General features: G+C 39.3%; 2 protein-coding genes across 3 annotated transcripts; both read left to right on the forward strand.

The window, feature by feature from the left end:
- Positions 1–1,605: 1,605 nt before the first annotated feature.
- On the forward strand, positions 1,606–6,851 carry LOC121890912 (tetraspanin-8-like). Of its 2 annotated transcripts, none has more exons than XM_042403543.1 (9): positions 1,606–1,798; positions 2,807–2,872; positions 3,483–3,599; positions 3,708–3,782; positions 4,112–4,207; positions 4,736–4,828; positions 5,018–5,086; positions 5,843–5,926; positions 6,396–6,851. In XM_042403543.1, the coding sequence occupies exons 1-9, from the start codon at positions 1,739–1,741 to the stop codon at positions 6,528–6,530; spliced, it is 795 nt and encodes a 264-aa protein (XP_042259477.1). In that variant the 5' UTR covers positions 1,606–1,738; the 3' UTR covers positions 6,531–6,851. The 2 variants fall into 2 exon arrangements, with proteins under 2 accessions (XP_042259477.1, XP_042259478.1); XM_042403544.1 differs by having other exon boundaries at positions 1,637–1,688.
- Positions 6,852–16,542: 9,691 nt separating this feature from the next.
- LOC121890913 (tetraspanin-8-like) lies at positions 16,543–23,738 on the forward strand. Its single transcript, XM_042403545.1, has 9 exons — positions 16,543–16,799; positions 17,751–17,816; positions 18,372–18,488; positions 18,577–18,651; positions 18,985–19,080; positions 19,617–19,709; positions 19,911–19,979; positions 22,350–22,433; positions 22,967–23,738. The coding sequence occupies exons 1-9, from the start codon at positions 16,740–16,742 to the stop codon at positions 23,099–23,101; spliced, it is 795 nt and encodes a 264-aa protein (XP_042259479.1). The 5' UTR covers positions 16,543–16,739; the 3' UTR covers positions 23,102–23,738.
- The last annotated feature ends 1,697 nt before the right edge of the window (positions 23,739–25,435 follow it).

Raw genomic sequence — 25,435 nt, forward strand, 5'->3', positions numbered from 1 at the left:
ATATAAACTTGAATATTACAGGCACATTTATAATTCAATGCAAGAACCACTTACAGCTTTTGCAGATACTTTTAATTACATAGTGATATGATACATTTCATATATCTGTTTTAACCAACCAGAGATATTATGATTGAGACTAGAAGTTATTTATTTTGTAATTATATTCCATTATAGGTCTGTGCAAGGATAATCTAAGCCATTCAACAACTTTCTCTCATGACGCTACATTCCTACATTCATTTTTTTATCCTTCATTAATATTTCTTGAAGTATTCCCACATATCCTGAAGATGTTGCTCCATGAGAATAAAAACCACCGAATATTTATCTCAACAAAAACAGAATTCGTCTTAGCATCTCCAGTAAAGGTTTTTGGCCCCTCACTAGTTCCTTTGTTCTTTCAAGACGACAACAGACAAAAAGTGCTTTAAAAACACACGCAATCTAAGAATTTGATGTTCCTCCTTCATATTTCTACTTCCTCTGAGCTCAAATTAAGCTCAGTCTTCTTTATTATCAGCGCTCCTATCAGTCTCAGTTTCCTCCTTTTCCTTTAGTTGGATGTTTGAGCTTCACTGTGCAGAATGATATATGTGACACATGAAGGCTGTTTTTACATAATTGCATCTGCTGAAAGGGGAAGGTTTCTCTGAGCTCTGAGCTCTGAGCTCTGAGCTCCTGCCAGTGAAGTAGGGGACATCATGCATCCAGCAGTTAAACTTTCCAAATGAACAATACGTGCATAGTCACAGATTCTGGACTGTTCAATGAGAGAGAGGAGTAGATGTAATTTTAAGAATTTTTAACAAGGTATTTTTTTGCAGAATAAACACATCAGACACAAATTATTATTCAATGCAGGGTATTGTTTTACTAAAAACATGTCTGGAGGGTATCTTTAACACACCTGTGACTGAGAGCAAAGGCGCTGGAGGTAAGGGGTCCATGGGGCCATTCCATATAGATGGAGACGCATTTGATTTGTGTGACAAATCAAATGCGTACAGGGTACACTGCAACCAATGAAATTGTTTCAATGATGTGTGTTACATTGTTTAAGTCTGTTTCAGCAGTTAACTTAGCTAGCTGAACTAAACTTAGATAGGATCGTATCTGATGTAATTTGACAACATGGAGCAACCACCCAAGCCTATGTCACTGGCACAATCAGATACTTTGTGTAAACTTTACATGTCAATAGACAGAACGCAGGCTGTGGCAGCTGTGGCAGTAACACTTTACTATAGTAAAATGTAGTTTACTATAGGAAGTTATAGTTTGACTCATATTCACACTCTAAACAGGAACAAGAGTTTCACTGAAAATGAATGATGTAATTTTAGACTTAGAAAGAGGTGTCAGTCACAGTGTATAAACCTAAGACTGCTTAGTTTTCAGCAGCAAGCTTCCCATCTGTGCTCTGTTTATTTGCTGCATTCTGCTCATATTCAAAAAGACAACTTGGAAAATTAAAGTGGCAAGTTGATTTAACCCTAACCCCCCTCCATCCCCACTAAACATCCATTCATCAACCCACACACCCAGCCCATATTCTCAGATGGGAGGGCCTTTCACCAGCAAAAGCAGGGGTCCTCCTTCCCACATTTATAATCATCAAGGTGCTGAGTGCAAGAAGAAGGGAAGTTTTTTCTAAAACCAGGATCATCTCTCTCAAAAGAACTTAAGTAAGAAAGCTTTAAATATAGCCTATTGCTGCGAGTTCAAGCGACACAAAATGGGGAAATTGAACATCTATGTGAAATGGAGTTACATTATTGTGGCGAGTTTGCTGGCGGTAAGTGATTTCCTTTGCTGCTTCGTAAGACAGAAAGAGTAACAATGAACTCAACCTGGAAGGAAACCCAAGATACCAAAAACATAAGCACAGATGTTAGCCTACTGTAAAAAAAATACAGTTTTGGGTTGGTAAGTGAGCCGCCAGTGGAGGAAAGCAAGAGGAAAAGGGTACCAAAACAAAACTCTCTACAACATGATAAACAAAATGATTATTAATAATAATGCATAAGCAGTAAAAGTCCCTTTTTGTAATAACTCTAACATTTGATATTATCGTGTGATGCAGCAGGAAGTTGGCATATGTGTATGTGGTTTCCTGCTCAGTATTATGAATTACCAATAACCCAATTACACTTGTCCTAATTATAATAACCAAAATATTTCACAGTATTTTCAGCACACATTTAAATAAGATTCTTATATCAACTCAAAGTTTAATTTTAAAACTAAACAAGAACAAGAAAAGTAGAGTGTTTAAAATCCTATAACTAGTAATAAATTCCAACCTCTTCTTCTTCCTCCTCACAATTGCACAATGTAGATGGGAGCTAGATTATGCAACATGTGGTCACTTTTAACAGTTCCTGTTATTCTAAGATGGTTGCCATCTTGCTGTTTAGCTCAGTCTGACTTTATGTACATGCTGTGTGAGCAACACAGTTCTCCTCATGATTTGGCCCGAAGCCCTTACAGTAGAAAAAGACTTTGTGATGCCTCACTAATAGCAACACTGGCACTGAGGTAGACCTGTAACAGCTCAAATGGAGTACATAGTCAGTACAGTGTACAGGAGAATAAATAACTTATTTCTCAACAAGGTAAAGCAGTGATGTCTATCATAAACTTTCCCTGTATCAATAGTTAACTGCAGTAAACCCCTTAAATTAGTTTTCCAATTCCATGTTTTGATGAGCAGTGGTGGGGCTACCCCCTAGTTTATGTTTAGGTTACAGAGTTTAAGGCCTTAAAGTAATGAATAATGCATAATGTGTTGCTGATGTTGCAGATCGTCAGTACCGTGATATTGGCAAGGACTCTGTTTTACCACGGATATTTACACAAGCATGAAGAGGTAACACATCTATCTGTCTGTCTGTCAGTCAGTGTATCTATCTTGGCAGTTGACAAACATCTTCTATCATCATTTTTTTTATCACAATATTGAAATATGTATTGTGAAACAAGCAATTCGAGAAAATTCAATTGAGAATCCATTGGATGAAAATATATAAAATAAGCACATGGAAGTGATAACTGGGTGGACACATCAAGGTTCCTCATTCAAGAATCCAATACTGCTGCAAAGCATTCCTGCGAATTGATATGCTAAACTGTCCACAATGATCTAATACAACCACAGATATTAAAGTATAGCAAAATCTCTCATATTTCTGAAATTACTGTTGTCTCATGGTATAGATCTTATATCACCCAACTCTGACCTATCTGTTTGTCCTCTCAACTCATCCATCTATATGGAAATGATCAAATGAAATCAATGAGGCATTATCACGGAAAAAATGGAAGATATAATTCCATGTCATACAGTATATTCATTTTGCAAAAGATTTCCTTTCTTAAGATGCCTCATACATGTACAGTATACTCATACATGGTGGTAATTGTTGTTCTCAAATGAGTAATTTGGCTGACTTGGCTTTTTTTGTTTGTTTTCTCCACAGATAGACAAGATGCTCCCAGGTTTCATTGTGATGTATGTTATTTTTATCATAACCCTGCTCTTGCCCATCATTGGTGTGTATGGTGCCCGCAAAGAGAAGAAATGGGCGCTTATTGTGGTTTGTAAAGAAAAAAAAACATTATTTTATTATTATTATTATTAGTTTTAGTAATCCTTAGTCTTTTTTCCCCAAAACTGATTGCCCATGCCTGTATGTGTGTTTCAGTTTACAGTTGGAATGATCCTGTGCACTCTGGTCATGCTTAATTCTGAAAGGCAACAACTGACTATACGACCAGAGGTATCACAAAGTTGACTTTGAAATGTGTTGGTCTTTTCTGTGATATTTCTCACACACAATATATAAACTTCTTAATCTCAAACTATTCAAAGATAGCAAACTGAACAGAAACATCACTCTGGGAAAGGTTTTTATTGTGGTCAAGTAAATCAACATGCTTGTCTGTATGTGTCTTTGAGATAAAGAAAGCAGCTTCCCAGTGTCTAATAGACAACCTCCTAACCAATGCCAACACCTTCTTCTGTTCCAACAAAGTAACATTTTTAAATTGCTACTTGGCAAATGTTTTAATATGTTGTCATCAGACATTTCTTCATTTTGTTGTTCAGATAGCTGAGAGAGTGAAGGCGAATTACCTGGGATTTCTGCCACTGAGTAATGCCACTATGAATGACATAGAAAACCTCAAGTATATACAGATGGAAGTAGGTAACTTCATGTGTATGTGTGTGTGTGTGTGTGTGTGTTCGTGTGTTCTGTGTTCAAGTTCATTTGTAGAGCACAATCTCATATAAAAAACTAAACTAAATGAAACTACTTAAATTGGCTCCCTGTGATGCAGAAAACCCTTCACAGAAGTTTGCCAGATGTGGAGGATAAAACACATGCTCCCCTGATAATGTGAGCACGTAAGGCTCATTGTTCAGCTGCTTGAAGGACATCATTGGTTGTCACAAAATGCCCCGCAGCTGAACAAAGGAAAGACTGAAATTCTATTGTTATCGCAGTAATTTAGTCTGCAGATGACAAAGGCATGAGTGTATTCTGAGGACAAGATTTGACCAACAAATGTTTGCAATTTTGGTGACCCATTGATGGCAACACATATGTGTTGTGACACACATGTTGATAAGAGGCTGAATATATTAGTAATAGGAAGAATACAGAGTCAGCAATCAAAGTCGAAATTTGTTTTGATATATTCTAATTATTTCTTCTGGGTTCCTTCTCAGTTGCAGTGTTGTGGACTGGATCAGGGCTACCAGGACTGGGGCTACAACATCTCAGAATCTTGCCTGTGCCTCCAAGACTCCACAAATCCATGTGTGAGCATCAAAGCTACTCTCGATTTACAAAAAGTCAGAATTAACAGACGCTTTGTGATTTCAACCAAATAGCTCAAATCCCAACTCCACACCTCCATCACTGTGACATCTACTCCACTCCAGGTAGAGCAGCACCTGTTACTATTTGTTAGTCATTGAACTAATGATTTGTGTCTATGTGTATTGTAGGTGGAAGCTCCTAAGAACAGCAGTCTGTCTCATCGGAAGCATGACCAGCCCATCATGATTTATAAAGAGGTAAAAAAAAATCTTAAAATTTTCATTCCCAGGTTCACAGGTTGATGTATAAACTGTAACTCAAAAGCTTGCAGCCTTTCATACTCAGTGATTTTGCTTGTCATGTTCATAAGACAGCAGTGCAATTGTTGAATTTATTTGAGCTGATTATAAAAAAACAACAACAGGTCCAACAAAGTGCTGTTTTTCTCTATGTCTGCATAGGGCAAACCCTACTATTAAAAAGAAGGGTCATATTTTTTATTTAATCAAGATGTTTCCCAAGTAATATCCCTTCAATAGTCTAAAAGATATTATTATACCAAGCAGCGAGATCAACCACAGATCTTCCCTGCTTACTGAAGCAGTCTGAGAACTTCCCTACATCGCTTCTAAACTCAGATGTCTTCTGTAAGACATAAAGTATGTGAGTTATCAACCCAGAGCAGCAGCTGGTTTCACGAAGTTGTTCTCTTCTTCATACCCATATTAACACATTTATTAAATCAGTTATAATTTAACATTAAGGTGTGATGACTTAACCCCAGATGTCATAAGAATTCAGTCTTGCGGATGCTTGCGACAGACAAGGCTGGGCATTTACAATATCCCCGCTTTCTCTTCCTGTTTTTCCTCTGGAAATCATCTGCAAGAACTTTTTTTTACTATGTTTTTGTCATGAAGATGACGTATGAAAATGTGTTCCTAATTACACTAATGTAGTATGAGCTGTTCATTGTATGATTAATTGCAGTGATTGATCCTCTTCTGTTTCAGCCATGCCTTCGATACTTGATCCAGTTGGCCTTGGCTGCCATAAATTTTGTAATTGGCATAGAGTGGGGACTCATATTAATCTGGGTATGTGCTCTCTGTCTCTATGTCCATTTTTATTGTGTGCACCTACATGCCTCCATCTTCTATGCTGTATCTTCACTTACACTTGCTTTTTGTTCATCCTTCCTTTTTCTGCTCTTTCCACACACAATATTCACTGATTGGTCATGACCGTCATTCTTTATGCAAAGCCTACATTCTGCTGTAAACAAAATTGGCCTTTGAAGCTCTTATTAACAATAATTCACAGGTGTTTCTGTTTTTATAAGTCAGAATCATTAAAATAATTTATCTTGTTATTCTTTATTTAGCAATACTTTCTATCATCTCTGCAACTCAGTGTAACATGTCAATCTGTCACTTCATTTTCATTGTCTTTTCCGCCACCTACAGTCTCTTTCTAAAATTGCAGCTCAATTTAAAGCAATTTATTGGCTGAAACAACAAAAACACGAATGCAAAGTATATAATTGTCTCTTTCATTTTCCTCTAGACGTTGTCAGTAGTACTCTGTATTATCATCCTGTGCCAGCTGAGACAGAAGGGAGATACCCCTCCAGTGGTCTACAGTGCAGAGGCAAAAAGTGGCAACTACAGCATCCTCACAGAGACTGCAGACTACACCTGAATTCTTTGTGTTTTTTAACTTTTGGTTGCTCTTCACTATGGTGAAGGTCACCATGTCTAATATCCCCCTCCACTCAAAAATGTGTTTTGCTTACTGTTACCTCACCTGGAAGTTTGACCTTCACCGTGCAGGATGACGTATGTGCAGAGTTTGATGCTATGGTGCTCCTTTTGTGTTTTCCGGTCGAATTGGATCATTTTACAAGTTTATACTATGAAAAATGTAGTTCATTTAATTAATTTTGATTGTCATAAGGTTCCATGACTTTGCTCACACAGGGCATCTGAACACAAAAAATAAATTTTGATAATTTTCATTACATTTTGGGTGTTTTATTTAACTTTTGTACAGCTGTGGTGGTCCTGGTCAAAAATGACTGGTCATTAAAAATGAATAGGTGAGACTACAATTAGTGTATAAAATTGAGCTTGGGCCATGCCCATTCATCAGATGGACACACTCCCTCTCCTAAACCCCCACATGCATGTGTGTTTGAACACACACACACACACACACCTCACTCCCCTTCTTGGCTTCCATGGCAACCCCCACGGGAATCTTTCTCCGATAGAATCTTTCCCCCACAGGAATCACACCTGTTGGCATTCTCACAAATAATCACCACATTGACTTCATTTACATGCACAAAAAATTCTGGGCTATTCTGAAAGAGGCAATATTCCTACTGAGCTGTTGACATGGTTCATGAAAATTAATATTCCACTAATATTCCCATTTACATGCAGAGGGTTTTCAGGGTTTCCCTCTGCTCCAGTGGGAACAGGAATCACAAGATCTTTGTAGTTGATATCATACATTTATAGTTACAGGCATATCCAGTATCTAAGTTGTCCAGTGATGTTAACTACACTGCAGAGTGTTTTTGGTGCATCACAGTGAGTCAATCACCGTCAGTCAGGATAGTAACCAAAACCTTCCGTCATTCATTCTGTGGCAGCACAATAACCAAAAGATATACTGTATGTGGGGTTCTTGACCATATCTTTGATCATGACACTGGTGTGGAGGAGAGAGGCCAGGAAACTGACAATGAAGATGAATTAGAGGAGGAAGTGTCAGAAGTTGAAGACAACACAGAATATGATCCAGACCAAGAGTCAACTGATGTGGAACAATCCAGTGATGAGAAGAGGGCCCTGCTGAGGTTGTTGTTACATTCTAGTCAAAGAATGGGGATTTGTCCTGGTCTTCATCACCACCTAAGAGGAGAGGTTGGCTGTCGGCTGAAAATGTAATCAGGATGACCCTAGGGCCAACGAGATACGCCATATCCTGGGCTGATGACATAAAATCTTGCTTCTGTTCCTGACAGAGTCACTCAAAATCACAGTGATAAACATGACCAACTTGGAGGGGAATCACGTTTACAAAGACAACTGGAAGAAGGTAGACTGGACAGACGTCCAAGCATACATGGGTCTCTTGATTTTGTCTGGTGTGTACAGATCCAGAAACAAATCTACCATCAGTTTATGGGGTGCAGAGTCTAGACAGGTAATTTTTTGTGCCGCTAAGTCACTCCAGACATTTCACATGTCCCATGAGGAGATAATTTTAATCTTGTTATATATGATTTTTGTGGTAGGCTATAATCACTAGACGCTCTAAGAATTTTACACCCTCATGAAACCTCTTTACTTTGTTCAAAGCAGATTTAACACAAAAATCCCATTTAGAGTGGTGGCATATTTCTGACAATTTGGCCTGACAATTTGTTATGGTTCTGTTCTAGTCTGGCTCTATGTTCCTTAGTTGCCATTATCCTACAGTCCACCAGAGGTCCTCAGGCTTTTCTCCCTCTCATTGTCCTCCAGTCCACCAGTGACCCTCAGCTTTTTCTCCCTGTGATGTTAAATCTAGAATGAATGGGAGAATTACAAATACTTTGAATATTTAAATGAAATGGCTGTTTGATCCTACGTTGTGTGCTCTTACCATAGATGCCCTTTGTGTTTATTGATGTGTTCACTATCGATATTCATGGATAGATTGAAGGGGAATCTGTAGGTGGACAGAAGGTGAGTGTTCTATAAATATCTAACATGCTCAAATGAAGCAACAGTATGTCTGTCAGATTTTACTTGTTCCTTATGTTTGTTTCACTTGTATGTTTGAAAGTTTAAATGTTAGTGTAACATATTGAAGAGAGGATTTTTGGTTCGCTCTGTGTTTTTCTCCTGGTGTCCCTAGCCTGCTTTTCCCTTCACATTTTCCCTCCACACCTGCCCTGCATTAGTCTCGTTAGTCCTGCCCTGCTCCCTGTGACTTTCCCAGCCTGTCAGCTCCTTTCCTGCTCTCCTGTTCCACCTGCACCTCATCCCCTCGTCAGTTTAGTTTGTATTTAAGTCCTGGTTTTCAGTTTAGTGGCGTTGGATCCTTTGTACTGCATATTTCTGTTTTTTTCTGCCAGCTTTGCTTTGCTTTGCTTGTACAAGTCCAGAATAAAGAAGTTATTCTTCAGCCTTGCTCTGCCTACAGTCTACTGTATTTGGGTGGAATAGATGCTGGAATAGATATTTCTTTCTCAAATTCAAATTCTACCCTTCTCAACAAACCTGGATATTAGAAATTAAATTCTTCTTTCTTCTGCAACAACCAGCTTATTGCTTGAGTATTAGGCAAATTATTATTAAATTCCAGTCAATGTCTGAAGTTATGCCCAGGTTAAATGGGGAGTCATTTAATTATGAATGTCAAAGTTTCTCAATACAATTTGGGAAGCGGCATTTAAAAGATCAAAAGAAGGCTTATGACAATATAAAAGATTTGAAATATATACTAAAATATCTTTTACAAGCAATGATGATAAAGAGAGGTTACAGTCATTAAGGAAAAAAATAGATCTTTTTTCCAGACAAAAGCAAAAGGAGCTTTCATAAGATCTCGAACCAGATGGTTAGAACATGGGTAAAATCATCTTTCTTTTTTAATCTGGAGAAAAACACAGTGATGCAAGGAACACTTCTGCATTATATATTGATAAGTCTTTCTAAGAATGAGAAGGCCTTCTGCTCATTTATCTCTAACTTTTGTCAGAAGTTATACACCTCCTCCTTTGACCCTCATGCTTGTTGTTACAAAGTAAACCCATTTATCCCAGTAATCTCCAGAGAAAATTGTGAGCTCTGTGAAAGTCAAATTTCATTAGAAGAACCAGAATCTATTACAAAAATGCCACTGACGAAAAGTCTCGGTCCAGGTGGTTGCCTTATGAATTCTGTATGACCTTTTTGGGAGGATTAAGAACACATGTTGTTGTTGTTAACACATGTTGTTAATAATAATAATGTTTATTTAGTATAGCACCTTTCACAGAAATGTAATTCATAAAGTGCTTCACAAGAATAAAAGTCAAAAATAAGACCATAAAACATACAAACAATAAAAACATAAGCCACAAGTTAAACTTAACATACAAACAAAAACACAGGCAACAAGGTGCCCCAAAAGAAACACACAAAAGAACAATCGCTAGACATATTAAGGTGAGACAAATGCCAATTTGAAAAGATGGGTCTTCAGTTGCCTTTTAAAAGCTTCTACAGAGACTGCAGAGCCCTGGTCAGAAGACCTGAGTGACCTTCTGGTGATATAGGGATGGAGAAGGTCACAGATGTACTCAGGTTTCTGTCCAGGCAGGGCACTATATGTGAAAACAAGAACCTTAAAATGAATCCTTAACCTGATTGGAAGCCAATGTAAAGAACTTAAAATGTGTGTGATGGGAGTCATTCTGCTGGATCTGGTTAACAGCCTTGCCGCAGCATTCTGGACCATTTATAGATGGTTCAGAGATGACTTGCTGAGACACGTGAAAAGGGAATTACAGTAGTCCAGCTGCGATGATATGAAAGCATGAATAATCATCTCTGGCTCCGGTTGTGGTACGACAGACGATATATGATATTCCTTAGCTGGAAAAACATGTACAGGTCAATGATTTAATGTGCTGACCGAAATTCATTTCCTGATCAAATATAACACCAAGATTTCTTAAATTATACCAAACAGCTTAGGAAAGGGACCCAATACTCTGAACAACCTTGGGAACTATACTGTCTGTAGCTATGATAAGAACCTCCGTCTTGTCTGTATTAAGCTGTAAAAAGTCCTTAATGGCAGTTGGACAATTGTGCAACACAGACAGTTTGTCGCAGATATCAGGCTTAAAGACATAGAGCTGAATATCGTCAGCATAACAGTGATAGGATATATCCCTAAATTAGCTAATAAAATGACCTAAGGGAAGCATATATAAAGCAAATAACATAGGACCCAAGACGGAACCTTGAGGCACACCACAGAAAGGCCCACAGTTTCAGACATGTAAGGACCAAGTGACACAGAAAAAATCCTATCTAAGAGGTAGGAGGAAAATAAGTCCAGGGCGCTCCCTGAGACACCCACACACTGCCTAAGCCTTTCAATCATTATTCTGTGATCCACAGTGTCAAAAGCTGTGCTAAGATGCAGCAGCACCAAAACGGAGCACTCACCCACATCAGAAGACGTCATTATGTCATTGGAGACTCTGAGAAGAGCAGTTTCAGTGGAACGCTTCTGACAGAAACTTGATTAGAACTTCAATCTTCGTCAAGACGGCAGTGAGCTGTTTGGCAACAATTTTCTTTAAATTTTTTGAAATAAAACGCAGCTTGGATATAGTTCTGTAGTTAATGGGAACGTACAGATCAAGGTTCTTTTTTTTTTCAGGAGAGGCTGAACAACTGCATGTTTGAAGCAAGCTGGGACACAGCCAGATTACAGGGTGCTGTTTATAATAAATTCTGTATTCCACATTGTTGGAAAGCACCTGTATGCCAACTCTGTTTAAATGGAGACCATCTGCACTGAAGAGATGACCATGTTTCCCGAAAAGGTTGAAATTGTGAACAAAGTGCACGTTGTTGGTGTTGCAGGCAGACGAGAACCAGGTGTTGAGGCTGAGCAGCTGCGTGAAAAGTCCTATGCCGCAACCATGAGCGGGGGTTGGTTTGGACATGTAGACATTGCTGTGTGACTGTTTGAGGATGTTACAGAGATGGGTGAAGTCTTGGTATAACAGCTCAGACTGCTGTTTTCTGATGTCATTTGTATCAACATGAACAAGGAACCTGTCAACCTCAGGATAGGAATTTAAAATGCCTGGGACTTTGTCTTGTACAGTACATAATGAGAGTTGATGGGGGAGACAGCACCTGCTGATGGGGGCTGTGGGAGCGGACAGCAGCTATGCAGGTTACTAGACTGGTTACTGGCTTGGTATGACAGTGGTTGGATGAAGCCTGGCACTGAGACCTCCATCACTGGACAGCAGCTGGTCCTGGCAGGGCAGCCAACTCCTCCCCCAGGGCCTCCAGACCAGCAGAGACATGTCGGGATGGAGACAAAGCTGCAACTTTATCCCTGTTGTGAGGCAGACGTGCAGTGAAGATGCCCTGTGCTGGGCCTCGAAGACTATTGTGTCCAAGAGTTTTTTTAGCCTCTTGGATTATGTAGAGGTTGTGAATTCTTTGCTCCAACTCAGCGATCTTCTCACTGAGACAGAGACAGTTTTGAAGGTGAGGTAAGTAGAGTCATGTTGTTTGCTCAGCCTGTTGTTCTGAATAGCCTAAAAACAGGATGTCCAATGGCTAAAATCCTATTATCCAATAAAAGATATTGTTAAAAACAACCAATATCTAAAAACATGAGGTGTAAAAAGTAGCTCAAAGCCTGATAATTCTGTTTAAAAGTCAGTTTTTTTGAGAGAGCTTTCAGGTGGCCAAACACAACACCAACAAATGCACAGTTCAATCCAAATATGATACCAAAATTAACAAAAAATGATAATAAGTTATTTAATATATAAGCAGAACAAACTTAATGCAAAATTTATATTCTGTTTATCATATTTTCATCATCATGGCTGCCAATTTATTGAAAAGGTTCTTTAGATTTTATGATTTTTATGACCACATTTTGGCGCAGCAACTTCTACATTTCAGTAGTTGTTGGAAACTTCTCACTTTGACAGCTGCCTCTGTGTCTCTCTGCAAGTTTCTGTCCAGTGTTGTCTTGTGTTGCAACATCACCTACCGTAGTCTAATATTTTCCTCTAATATCTCTGTGATTGTCACATGACCCCCTCCCATCAGGAAGGGCTTTTCTGTAGAAAGATGTTTTTGGCTTGACCGCAACAGCTGAGCCAGCCCTATACAGGAATGTCTGTCCGTTACTCACTGACTGACTGACTGACTAAGTTGCTGACTGATGAAGTTGGACCATTGGTCAGCTGGCCGAGTGTTGGAATTTTCCCATTGGCCCATTGACACATGATGCACAACAGCTCATCTTTATCTAGAAACGGCTCCAGCAATTTCTATAAATATTTAACAGCAGAGGGATGTGATGGTGTTAACTGCTACACTGCTGTATCCTACAAAGAAGTATCTGTACATAAAGGATTGTCTTGGCTACATGTATGTCCACTCTTGAATCCTGTATATGGTTGCTACAAATCACAAATGAAAGAATGCCACAAACAAACTCATCCACATTCTCTGGCATTTTATTTGGTAAGCCCTTCCTCCCAGAGGGGGCAGGGTAAAGGGCCCAGATCATTGCATCACACAAAAGTCAATGAGCAGACTAAAAAAGACCCTTCATTCTTAAAAAGACCTGCTGATTTCAGTGATCACAGACAAATAGACTGACCTCTTATCTAAGAGCTTTGAGCAACATACCAAAGATCTAACAAAAAAAACCTTTTCATAACCCTAAATGTAAAAAAAAAAATAATTCAAAAGTGATACTCTTTCTTCCTCCAATATAAACATAATAACAAGTGGACTAGACAATGTCATTGCTACCTAGGACGGCAAAAGATTATCTGCAATTTGTACAAAAAAAAACTATAGTAGTATAGTAGTAGTAACTATACTAGTCTTGAATGGAATGAAAAGAGTGAGACCACATTACTCCAAAGTGGAGGTCCCTTTTCTGCCTGTTGAGACCCAGAGCACTTACATAATTTCCTGCAAAATGTGGACCCAATGACACCACACTACATGTTGCTCATATTTATGGTTTTTAGAAATGGTGTTGCTCCCAGCTGCTTTGGACCAAGACCCTGAAAGAGTCGTCCCGGGAACAGGGCAGGAATTACATCTGCTGAGACTTTGGAAGGCCATGTTTAAGGCAGAGAATACCTGTTTTTGACTTTAGTTTTTCACAGATAGGGTGCCGAAAACCCTTGTTTCTACAGTAGCCATGTAAATACACTTCTGTATAAAAACTTATTTCATAGTAATTGGGAATAAATGAAAAAGAAATGAAAGTTGGTGACATAGTTGGTGACAAAAAATGCTTATCCCCAAGATTTTCTCAGAAATACAAAGATCAAAATGAATGAACGAAACATACAAATTGTGATTTGTTAGTTAAACTAAAACAATTTGTCTGGAGATCACTTACTATCATGAGTGACTGTGGTGGTGTTCATGATACTCTGATTATGACAGCCAATATCTCAGCTTATAAAGTGTGGTGTGTTGCAACTGTTTTCCTACACCATTATCACTCTCCTTTTGCATCTACTATAAAGACTTTAAGTGTGCAGATAACATTTTTGACCAAAACATCATTTGACAGTGCAGAAATAGGAGGAGGAGAGGGATTTACAATCATACCAATTATGTGGAAACCTGACTTTACACTGGTTAATTATTAATGGGAACATGGGGTCAAGTGTTTTGGGGGGTTTTTTTTCTCGGGATAGTGCAACAAAATAATCACTTTGAGCCTTTTCACAATTATGGTTACATCACTTATTAATGTTTTCATGACTTTATACATAACATTCACACATGTAGACAAAGTGTTCACTATCAGTATAACATATTCCAGTGCCGGCAGGTCAGAGTTCTTGTTTGTGATGGTTTGAAGCCAAGAAACAATGTCATCAACTTGCCAGGAACCTTATTGGACATTAAATGTTATCATCACCTTAAACTAATGCCTGCAAATATAAACTTGAATATTACAGGCACATTTATAATTCAATGCAAGAACCACTTACAGCATTTACAGATACTTTTACTTACTTAATGATATGATACATCAACAACCTATAGCTGTTTTTAACCAAACTAAAACCAGAGATATTAAGATTGTAGGAGACTCAAAATTATTTATTTTGTAATTATATTCCATTATAGGTCTGCACAAGGATAATCTAAGCCATATAACAACTCTCTCTCTACACTACACTACATTCATTTTTATCTTCCTTCACTAATATTTCTAAGTATTCCCACATATCCTGAAGATGTTGCTCCATGAGAATAAAACTATGCAACATTTATCTCAACAAAACAGAATTTGTCCAAGCATCTCCAGTAAAGGCTTTTGGCCCTCTGCGTCTTTCCACCCACCAACATCCTCTGCACCACAGAACGTCACTGTGCATTGATTTCCTGTGTGTGTGTGTGTGTGCGTGTGTGTGCGTGTGTGTGTGTGTGTGCGTGCACCAGCTGTGCATATGTACACATATGTGTGACACATTTTGTGTCAAGGATGTGCACTAAAACATTTGGAAGCATGGAACTAAGAAAGCTGTATAGATATGTGTGTACAGGGATGTCTGCATGAGCGCATGATGTGTGTGTGTGTGTGTGTGTGTGTGTGTGTGTGTGTGTGTGTGTGTGTGTGTGTGTGTGTGTGTGTGTGTGTGTGTGTGTGTGTGTGTGTGTGTGTGTGTGTGTGTGTGTGTATTCATCCTGCTCACCAGATGTTCGTATGCTCCAACGGGAAATGCTCCACTCTGGATCTGTTTTAACAATTGAACCTTTTTGTTCTTACAGGGAACTCTAGGGATCAATAACATTGCAGCAATGTTGTGTGTGTGTGTGTGTGTGGGGGGGGGGGGGGGGGGGGGGTGAGATGGATGGATGGATGGATGGATAGATGTATGTGTGGAACTCTGAGAGGTCATGTGATGCAGCCCCTCACTAGTTCCTTTGTTCTTTCAAGACAACAACAGACAAAAAGTGCTTTATGGGGACTGAGCTGAAGGCAAGTTCAGTCATACAAAAACACACACAATCTAAGAATTTGACGCTCCTTCCTCATATTTCTACTTCCTCTGAGCTCAAATTAAGCTCAGTTTTCTTTATTATCAGCCCTCCTATCAGTCTCTTTCTCTCTTCATTAGCCACATTGTCGGGTTTTGTAAATCAATCTTTCTCGCTCACACACGCTTAAGACAGCAGCATAGTAAGTGAGCTCATCCATATTAATCTATTCTGGTTGATCCAGAAAAGCTCCCCACCACTCAAAAATCTGTTGTTCTTCCTTTTCCTTTAGTTGGATGTTTGAGCTTCACTATGCAGAATGATGAGCTCACCTTTAATCAGAGTTTGAAGTGTGTACCTACGAGCAGGATTTGTGACATCACAAATATTTTGGAGTCAATCATGTTCCAGTATGCAACTTACACAAATGTGATGTGGGAAGCTGAAATTTCCAGAGACTTCACAGTGAAGTAAGAGACATGTTGCATCCAGCAGTTTAACTTTCCAAATGAACAATATGTGCATAGTCACAGATTCTGGATTTTTCAATGAGAGAGAGGAGTAGATGTAATTTTAGGATTTTTTTTAACAAGGTGATTTTTTGCAGAAGAAACACATCAGACACATTATTATTCAATGCAGGGTATTTTTATGTCTTAAAATATGTCTGGAGGGAATCTTTAACACACCTGTGTGTGGGAGGTTTGCAGTGCTAGACAGAGACAGTCCTTCAGGAAAACTTTTACTGCATATATGACATTTATCTCTCACTTCTTGGATCAAGCCTCAAAATCTGTCTGTGACCAACAGAAAAAAAATGTAATTACATTTTAAAATCCCTTCTACAGATATTTCTGAACAAACTGTTTTCCCCTCCAAAAACGACACTCATTATTCCCTCATCCATTCTCACTACACACCCACCCATCTACCCACACATACTCGGCCAGTCTGCCCAGATGGGTGGGCCTTTACCAGCAGAGCAGCAGGGTTCCCTCCCTTCCGCATTTATAATCATCAGGCTGCTGATACTTTCTAGCAGGAAAGTTTCTATGTAAAACCAGGATCATCTCTCTCAAAAGATCTATGATTTCTTAAGCCTGGAAAATATTGCTGCGAGTTTAAGCAAAGGAAAATGGGGAAAGTGAACGTCTGTGTGAAATGGAGTTACATTGTCGTGACAAGTTTGATTGGGGTAAGTGTTTCTTTTGCTGCTGCTTTAGACAGAAAAAGTTAGAAAGCTGAATATCTACTTGTATTATCAGCCACACTCTAAAAAAATACAGTTTTGGGTTGTAAAGCAAGAAGAACAGGGTGGTGTTGTAAATTCAAAAACAAACCTCTCGTCAATATAATAAAAACACATTTTTTTAGTAATATTAGTCCCCTTTTGGCATAACTCTAATGAAAACTCCTCTTGATAACATTTGTTATTATCATGTGATGTAGCAGGTTTCCTGTTCAGTATTATTAGTTACCAATAACCCAGTTACACTTGTCCTTATTACAATAACCCCAATATTTCACAGTATTTTCAGCACACATTTAACTGAGATTCTTATATCAACTCAAAGTTTAATTCTAAAACTAAACAAGAACAAGAAAAGTAGAGTGTTTAAAATCCTATAATTATATAAATCTCAACCTCTTCTTCTTCCTCCTCATAATTGCACAATGTTTATGGGAACTAGATTATGCAACCTGTGGTGTTTTTTAAATGTTCCTGTTATTCTAAGATGGTTGCCCTCTTGCTGTTTAGATCATTCTGACTTCATGTACATGCTGTGTGAGCAACACGCTCCTCATGATTTGGCCCGAAGCTCTTACAGTAGAAAAAGACTTTGTGATGCCTCACTAATAGCAACACTGGCACTGAGGTAGGCATGTAACAGCTAGAGTACATAGTCAGTACAATGTACAGGAGAATAAATAACTTATTTCTCAACAAGTTACAGCAGTGATGCTTATCATAAACTTTCCCTGTATCAATAGTGTTGGGAGTTAACGGCAGTAAACCACTTAAATTAGTTTTCTAATTCCATGTTTTGATGAGCAGTGGTGGGGCTACCCCCTAGTTTATATTTGGATTACAGAGTTTAAGGCCTAAAAATAATGAGTAATGCATAATGTGTTGCTAATGTTGCAGATCATCAGTGCCCTGCTGTTGGCAGGCACTCTGTTTAGCCATGGATACTTCCATGAGGATGAAGAGGTAACACGTCTATCTGTCTGTTTGTCTGTGTATCTATCTTAGAAGTTGACAATATTGATAACATCTTCCATCATGGTATATGTCATTTTATATCACAATATTGAGATATGTATTGTGAAACAAGCAATTCAAGAAAATTCAACTGAGAATCCATTGGATAAAAATATATAGAATAAGCACATGGGAGTGAAAGCTGAGTGGACACATCAAGGTTCCTCATTCAACAATCCAATACTGCTGCAAAGCATTCCTGCGAATTGATATGCTAAACTGTCCACAATGATCTAATACAACCACAGATATTAAAGTATAGCAAAATCTCTCATGGTTCTGAAATTACTGTTGTCTCATGGTATAGATCTTATATCACCCAACCATAACCAAACCCTGACCTGTCTGTCTAGCTTGTTGTCTTCCAATGAGTTATTCAGTATATAAGTTTAACCCGTAAGTACAGTTCTGGCATGCTGACTCAGTGGCATTGGACCCAGATTTTCTCCTTTTCCAGCTGAACTCAGCCTGCTGACTTGGCTTTTTTGTTTGTTTTCTCCACAGATAGACAAGATGCTTGCAGGTATACATTTGATGTATGCTATTTCCGTCATAACCCTGCTCTTGCCCATCATTGGTGTGTATGGCACCTGCAAAGAGAAGAAATGGGCACTTATTGTGGTCAGTAAAGAAGAAAACATTACTAGTTTTAGTAATCCTTAGTCTTTTTCCCAGAAACTGATTGCCCATGCCTGTATGTGTGTTTCAGTTTACAGTTGGAATGATCCCGTGCACTCTGTTCATGTTTGATTTTGAAAGGCGAGGACTGGCTATGCGACCAAAGGTATTACAAAGCTGACTTTTGAAATGTATTGTTCTTTTCTGAGATATTTCTTGCACACAATATATAAGCATTTTAACCTCAAACCACCCAAAGATAGCAAACTGAACAGAGACATCGCTTTGGGACAGTTTTTATTGTGGTCAAGTAAATCAACATGCTTATCTGTATGTGTCTTTGAGATAAAGAAAGCAGCTTCCCAGTGTCTATGATCATTAGTTTTAGTCAAATGAGCCATACAACTGTTGAACCTAATAAATAACTTCCTAACCAATGCCTAATCTGTTCCAACAAAGTAATATTTTTAAATCACTAATTCTTCGTTTTGTTGTTCAGGTAGCTGAGGATATGAAGGAGCATTACCTGAGTTTGCTGCCGCTGAGTAACGCCAGTGAGCATGAAATAGAAGGCCTCAAAGATGTACAGATGGAAGTAGGTAACATTGTGTGTGTGTGTTCATGTTCAAGTTCACTTGTATGTATGTGTGTGTGTGTGTGTGTGTGTATGTATATGTTTGTATGTGTGTGTATATGTATATGTGTATATATATATATATAAATTGGCTCCCTATGATGCAGAAAACCCTTCACAGAAGTTTGCCGGATGTGGTGGATAAAACACATGCTCCCCTGATAATGTGAGCACTTAAGGCTCATTGTTCAGCTGCTTGAAGGACATCATTCGTTGTCACAACTGCCCTGCAGTTGAACAAAGGAAAGACTGAAATTCTATTGTAATCGCAGTAGTTTAGTCTGCAGATGACAAAGGCATGAGTGTATTCTGAGGACAAGATGTGACCAACAAATGTTTGCAATTTTGGTGACCCATTGATGGCAACTCATATGTGTTGTGACACACATGTTGATAAGAGGCTGAATATATTAGTAATAGGAAGAATACAGAATCAGCAATCAAAGTCGAAATTTGTTTTGATATATTCTAATTATTTCTTCTGGGTTCCTTCTCAGTTGCAGTGTTGTGGACTGGATCAAGGCTACCAGGACTGGGGCTACAACATCTCAGAATCCTGCCTGTGCCTCCAAGACTCCACAAATCCATGTGTGAGCGTCAAAGCTACTCTTGGTGTTGTGTGACATGATTTACAAAAAGTCAGAATTAACAGACGCTTTGTGATTTCCACCAAACAGCTCAAATCCAAACTGCACACCTCCATCACTGTGACATGTACTCCACTGGTAGAGCGGCACCTGTTACTATTTGTTAGTCATTGAACTAATGATTCGTGTCTATGTGTATTGTAGGTGGAAGCTCCTAAGAACAGCAGTCTGTCTCATCGGAAGCATGACCAGCCCATCATGATTTATAAAGAGGTAAAAAAAATGTTCATTCCCAGGTTCACAGGTTGATGCATAAACCTGTAACTAAAAAGCTTGTATCCTTTCATACTCAGTGATTTTGCTCATCATGTACATAAAATAGCAGTGCAATTGTTAGGCATGGGCTATGTTCCACACAGCCCAGCTGATCTTGCACCTAACCAGGTTGGGGTTTGCAATCAACTGAAAGTAGAGCAGCCCCCAGCCACAGGTGGAATATCTGGGGGTTGTGCTCAACTCATGCAGACTTCTGTCGAAACTCAGACAGACAGCCCTGTCACAAGGAACACCACTGGGACGAGTGACCTCTTACGTCACTGTGTTCATGAATGTGCCCCTGACGGGGTGGGGAAGGACCTGCATGGGGAGAGAGATAGGTGGAGTGTGGCCTCCAATGGAGGTTTGACACATTAACCTCCTCAAGCTTCAGGTGGTGTCTTTTGGTCCTCCAACACCTCAAGCCCCGGGCACAGGGGAACCGCGATGGCCTGCATCAATAGGCAAGGTGGAGTTCGATCCGCTGCTCTGTTGAGGATGGCGAAGAACCTGTGGATGTGAGTGTCAGAGCATCTGTTGTCTCCGAAGGCTCTCTATGTTCCAGGGCTGGAAAACAGGGGGCTCAACCTCATGTTGAGGGGCGGACACCTGCCAGATGACTGAAGGCTTCACCCCGAGGTGGTGACACAGATTTGGACCCAGTTTGGGGAGGCAGAAGTGGATCTGTTCGCCAACCGGCCTAACACCCACTGTCCACTGTTGTTCTCTCTGATGCCACAAGATGAACCACCTTTGGAGGTGGACACGTTTGCACGTGTGCTATGGCCAGGAAAGCTGCTTTATGCCTCTCCACCTCTCCGTCTCATTCCTCTCCTGTAGGAGAGAGTGAGACAGGAGCAGTTGTCAGTCATTCTGCTGGCCCCAGGTCGCTGCTGGGCACTGTGGTAGGTAGAGATGTCTCAAATGCTGGCAGCCCAGCCCTGGACCATCCCCCGGTTTTGGGGGGCTCTGTCTCAGGAAGCAGGGGGAAGTGCATTGCCCACTCTGGGCCAACCTCTCCAGGCTTGGCTCCTGAGAGGGACAAGCCGATGTGGGCTGGGCTGCCTGTACAGGTTGTACAGACTATCCAGGCAGCAAGGGGCACCCCTGCCTGATACAGGGCAAAGTGGTTGGGGTTCCAATGCTGATGCGAGGAAAGGAGGTTAGATCCCCTGAACCGTGCAGTCGGTTCTATCGCTCCTTTTTGCAGTGTTTGCTGGATGGGGGCTGTGTCATGCCACTATTAATGTGGCAGCATTAGCAGGAGGAGACCCTCCCATTGTGGTCCGCGCACACTACACAGACCATGGCAGTGTTGGCGGCCTTACTTAGTGGATTGAGTGTTGAGGACATATGCATGACGGCATCATGGTCTACGATAGAACTGTCTGTTCATAGAGTTCAACAGTTCTGTTCCTTGAATATGTCAGACTCCTTTTCATGGTCTGTGGAATGACTCTGGACCGGTGAAAGGGGTAGGTATGTGTCAGTTGTGTTTCACCTGACCCCCCCTAGGCATGATACAACTGCATATTTCCGTACTCCTTGATGACCCAAGGAATGAGGTTTGCAGGGGGTCTGTTGCTTGTCATTGAACCCCTGTGAGATTAGGCCATGGCTTTACCCAGTTCAGTTGCATACTACCTGGGTTGGCTGGGACCCCCTATTTCTCTGCTGAGGCGGCCTAGGTTATAAAAGATAGGTGGGCTGTGGCGACTAACCTTTTGCCAGTCAGGAGATAGAATGAAATAGAGATAGATGATAGATGAGATAGAATGAAGGTTACTATTATATATTATATCAGATATTGTAACTCTAGTTCTATAAGCACAGCAGGGCCTTCCACCTACAGGCCCTGTTGCTCCTACACCACTCAATAGAAGAGGTTGTGGGATGGCAGACAGTGGTGATGCTGCTGCCTTATATACTGTGGGCTCCACACATATTCAGGTAGGCCTTTCCTGATTGCCCAGCTACATTTCTGCAAATTTCAGTGAGAGTATTACCCATAGAGTCCAATGGAGGGCTCCGCCTGTGCCTATAGAACTAGGTTTACAATATCGTAACCTTCATTATAATTTAATGTTAACGCTTGATGACTTAACCCCAGATGTCATAAGAATTCAGTCTTGAGGATGCTTGCAGCAGACAAGGCTTGGTGTTTACAATATCCTTCTCATCCTGTTTTCCTTTGGAATCATCTGCAAGAACTGTTTTTCTACTACAAATATGTTTTTGCTGTATGAAAAAAAATGTGTTACTAAGTATGCTCATGTAGTATGAGTTCTCCATTGTATGATAAATTGCTGTGATCCTCTTCTGTTTCAGCCATGCCTTCCATACTTGATCTCACATGCTTCAATGGCCATAAATTTGGTAATGGGTACAGTATTGGGACTCACATTAATCTGGGTATGTACTGTCTGTCTGTATGTCTATTTTGATTGTATGCACCTACCTGCCTCCCTCATTATCTTCTATACTATAGTTTCACTTACATTTGTTTTCTTTTGGTCTTTTGTTTATCCTTCTTTCTCTCCAGTTTCTGCCATTTCAACACACAATATGCATTGATTGGCCATGACCTTCATTCTTAATGCAAAGCCTCCATTCTGCTCTAAACGACATTGGCAAGTGTTTTTACCTGTCCAATGCCTTTGGAGCTCTTATTAACAATAATTCACAGTTGTTTATGTTTTCATAAGTCAGAGTCATTAAAACAATTTTTAAATAACTTCTTTCATCTTGTTATACTTTATTTACCAGTACTTTCTGTTATCTCAGCAGCTCAGTCTAACATGTCAATCTGTCACTTCATTTTCTTTGTCTCCTCCACCACCTGCAGTCTCTTTCTAAAATTGCAGCTCAATTTAAAGCAATTTATTGGCTGAAACAACAAAAACACAAATGAAAAGTATATAATTGTCTCTTTCATTTTCCTCTAGACATTGTCAGTAGTGCTCTGTATTATCATCCTGTGCCAGCTGAGACGGAATAAAGACACCCCTCCAGTGGTCTACAGTGCAGAGGCAAAAAGTGGCAATTACACCGTCCTCACAGAGACTGCAGAATACACCTGAATTTTTAATTTTTTTTATTTTTGGTTGCTCTTCACTATGGTGAAGGTCACCATGTCTAGAAGAGTTAAAGCCACCCCTCTAATCAAAAATGTGTTTTGCCTCACTGTGCAGAATGATGTATGTGCAGAGTTTGACACTAGCAGATGGTCCTTAAATCTGAGTTTGATACATGTATGTATGTATGAGATGATATTGTGACGTCACAACTAGTTTGGAAAACAATCGTGGTCCAGTTTGCAACTTCCACAAGTGTGATGTGGAAACTTGAAACCTCCAGTGCTGAGAATAGACTTTTCAGTAAATTACGAGACATCTTGTGTCAAGAAGGTTGAAATGAAAGCTATTTTCCATATTCATAGATTATGTATTTTTCAGTGAGGACAAAGGAGTACATGTCATTTTAAGAATGTTCAACACCATAGTTGTAAGGTGACTTTTTGTGCAAAAAACATATCAGACACATTTTAAATTACTTAAAGCAGAGTTTTTTTTAAATTTGTTGTAATACATTTCTGGAGGGGATCTTTAAGTAAAACATCACTGAAGGAAACAAAGTGTATTTACAGCACGTCTCTTTACTGTTCATTTCTTAAACAGTCCACATTGCATCAACAATAAAAACATGGCTGCATTTTTATTATTTCTTAAATTATACTTAAAATATACTGTCTTTATATTAGGGTTGGTTCTCTTACATCATGAACATCTTTTTGTCATCCGTGCAAATACATTTTTTTGTCTCACAATGGCAAAATTGTGGGCTATGCAAATTGGCCACAATTATTTTGATTATTTCCCTTACTTTGCGATAATCAAAGAAGATGATGGAAAAACTAAGTTATACAAGTTGCATATTAAATCTGAGACCAGTTAAGGCAGAATGGATAATTATGTAATCAATAAATTACATAAAAGTTGCTTCACCCTCACACTCCTGCTGTCTCAAAAAGGTGGGATATAGTATTGTAGAACTGTTGCCTCCACTGTCTTCAATAGGCAGCAAAAAGCTCAAATAAATGTCATTTTTTCATATGACGTGTCTTAGCTAATAAATACATTTTTAACTTTCTTGTCATATTTTCATCCCAGAGTCTAATCATGAGCACATTTGATTCAAGATTGTAAGCACTGATGAGCTGCAAACTGAAGCATAAAGTATGGAAAATAGGCATTAAAAAATGAGATGGTTCAAGAAACCGCACTGATGAAGATATGACTGTAGAAATATTTACAATATGTGGATGCAATGCATATTTATTAAGAATGTTTGATATCTGTGAGGGTTTTTTTTTAGCTTTCTGAAATGTTCTGTATCATATTCAGCCAAATGTTAGGGTAAAAACAAATGATCAATCACTTTTGAATTTAAGAAGCTGCGTGAGTGATTACTTGGGCACAGTTTTATCGTCTATCGTATTTCCAGAATCAGGTGCTTGTGTTCATGGCACTGTAGCAACTTAGGAAAAGACACCGGAATACAGATGAGAGGAATGGTGCGACCAGTGAGCTGACCTCTGTATGTTTTGGATGCAGTTGCCAATCAATACCGGTCTCTTCTTTCTTAAGCATTGCCGTGTCACAGCATCCTGTCACTCCCTTATCCCTCCCCCTCCCAATCAGGTGTCAACTGTAACCTTCTGTCTGTTGGTACTTGTAGAGACAGTAATGAGAATTCCTGTGGATACTTTGAATTGTGTAATAAAATGGTTGTATTCATTGTCATAATTTGAAATGCACCACAGAAACTAAACATCAGGACATTTTAAAACAAACAAAATGGACTCAATATACTGTCATCAAGACAGGAGAGGACATGTTCAGTCACCCAGTATCCACTGACTGTTTTAAATCATGTTAAGCTTCAAATGAAAACAAGTAGTGATATTTAGATGTTTTCATTTTCTGCTCCTGATTTGGTTTCTTCAGAGCTCACTGAGGTTATGACGACAGAAACTGCTCTTTCTGCTGGCCAAATTTTCCAATTAGGGGAAAAAAAGTTGTCACCTTTAAGTTGCACACTTACACATCTATTGTCAAGATACTTGCTCCGACCCTCACAGCCTATATAAACCAAGGGATCCCTCCTATGTTGCTCTTTCTTACTTCCTATTTTTCCTCATTAAAGGGATTTATGGTATTTTTTTCTTATCTGAACAGATTGTTAGAGTGTATATGCTTCACACATTGTAGGATAAAATTTGTGATTTTGGGCTATTTAAATAAAATTGACATTTACTCTTGTCATCTGTAGCCTCCATACTGTATCACACCATGAATTACAGGGACGCAGCTTTAGTGAATGCAAAGTTTCTAAGCTCTCGGAAACGACAGTAT

Source organism: Thunnus maccoyii, chromosome 23, assembly GCF_910596095.1.
Source record: "Thunnus maccoyii chromosome 23, fThuMac1.1, whole genome shotgun sequence".
Lineage (NCBI taxonomy): Eukaryota > Metazoa > Chordata > Actinopteri > Scombriformes > Scombridae > Thunnus > Thunnus maccoyii.

Excerpts from the sequence above, each read along its gene's own strand:
- LOC121890912 (XM_042403543.1), top strand. The coding sequence starts at position 1,739 with ATGGGGAAATTGAACATCTATGTGAAATGGAGTTACATTATTGTGGCG. Across the intron at positions 4,208-4,735 it reads TCAAGTATATACAGATGGAA|TTGCAGTGTTGTGGACTGGA; the intron begins GTAGGTAACTTC and ends GTTCCTTCTCAG. Across the intron at positions 5,927-6,395 it reads GGGGACTCATATTAATCTGG|ACGTTGTCAGTAGTACTCTG; the intron begins GTATGTGCTCTC and ends ATTTTCCTCTAG.
- LOC121890913 (XM_042403545.1), top strand. The coding sequence starts at position 16,740 with ATGGGGAAAGTGAACGTCTGTGTGAAATGGAGTTACATTGTCGTGACA. Across the intron at positions 16,800-17,750 it reads TCGTGACAAGTTTGATTGGG|ATCATCAGTGCCCTGCTGTT; the intron begins GTAAGTGTTTCT and ends CTAATGTTGCAG. Across the intron at positions 19,710-19,910 it reads AAGACTCCACAAATCCATGT|GTGGAAGCTCCTAAGAACAG; the intron begins GTGAGCGTCAAA and ends TGTGTATTGTAG.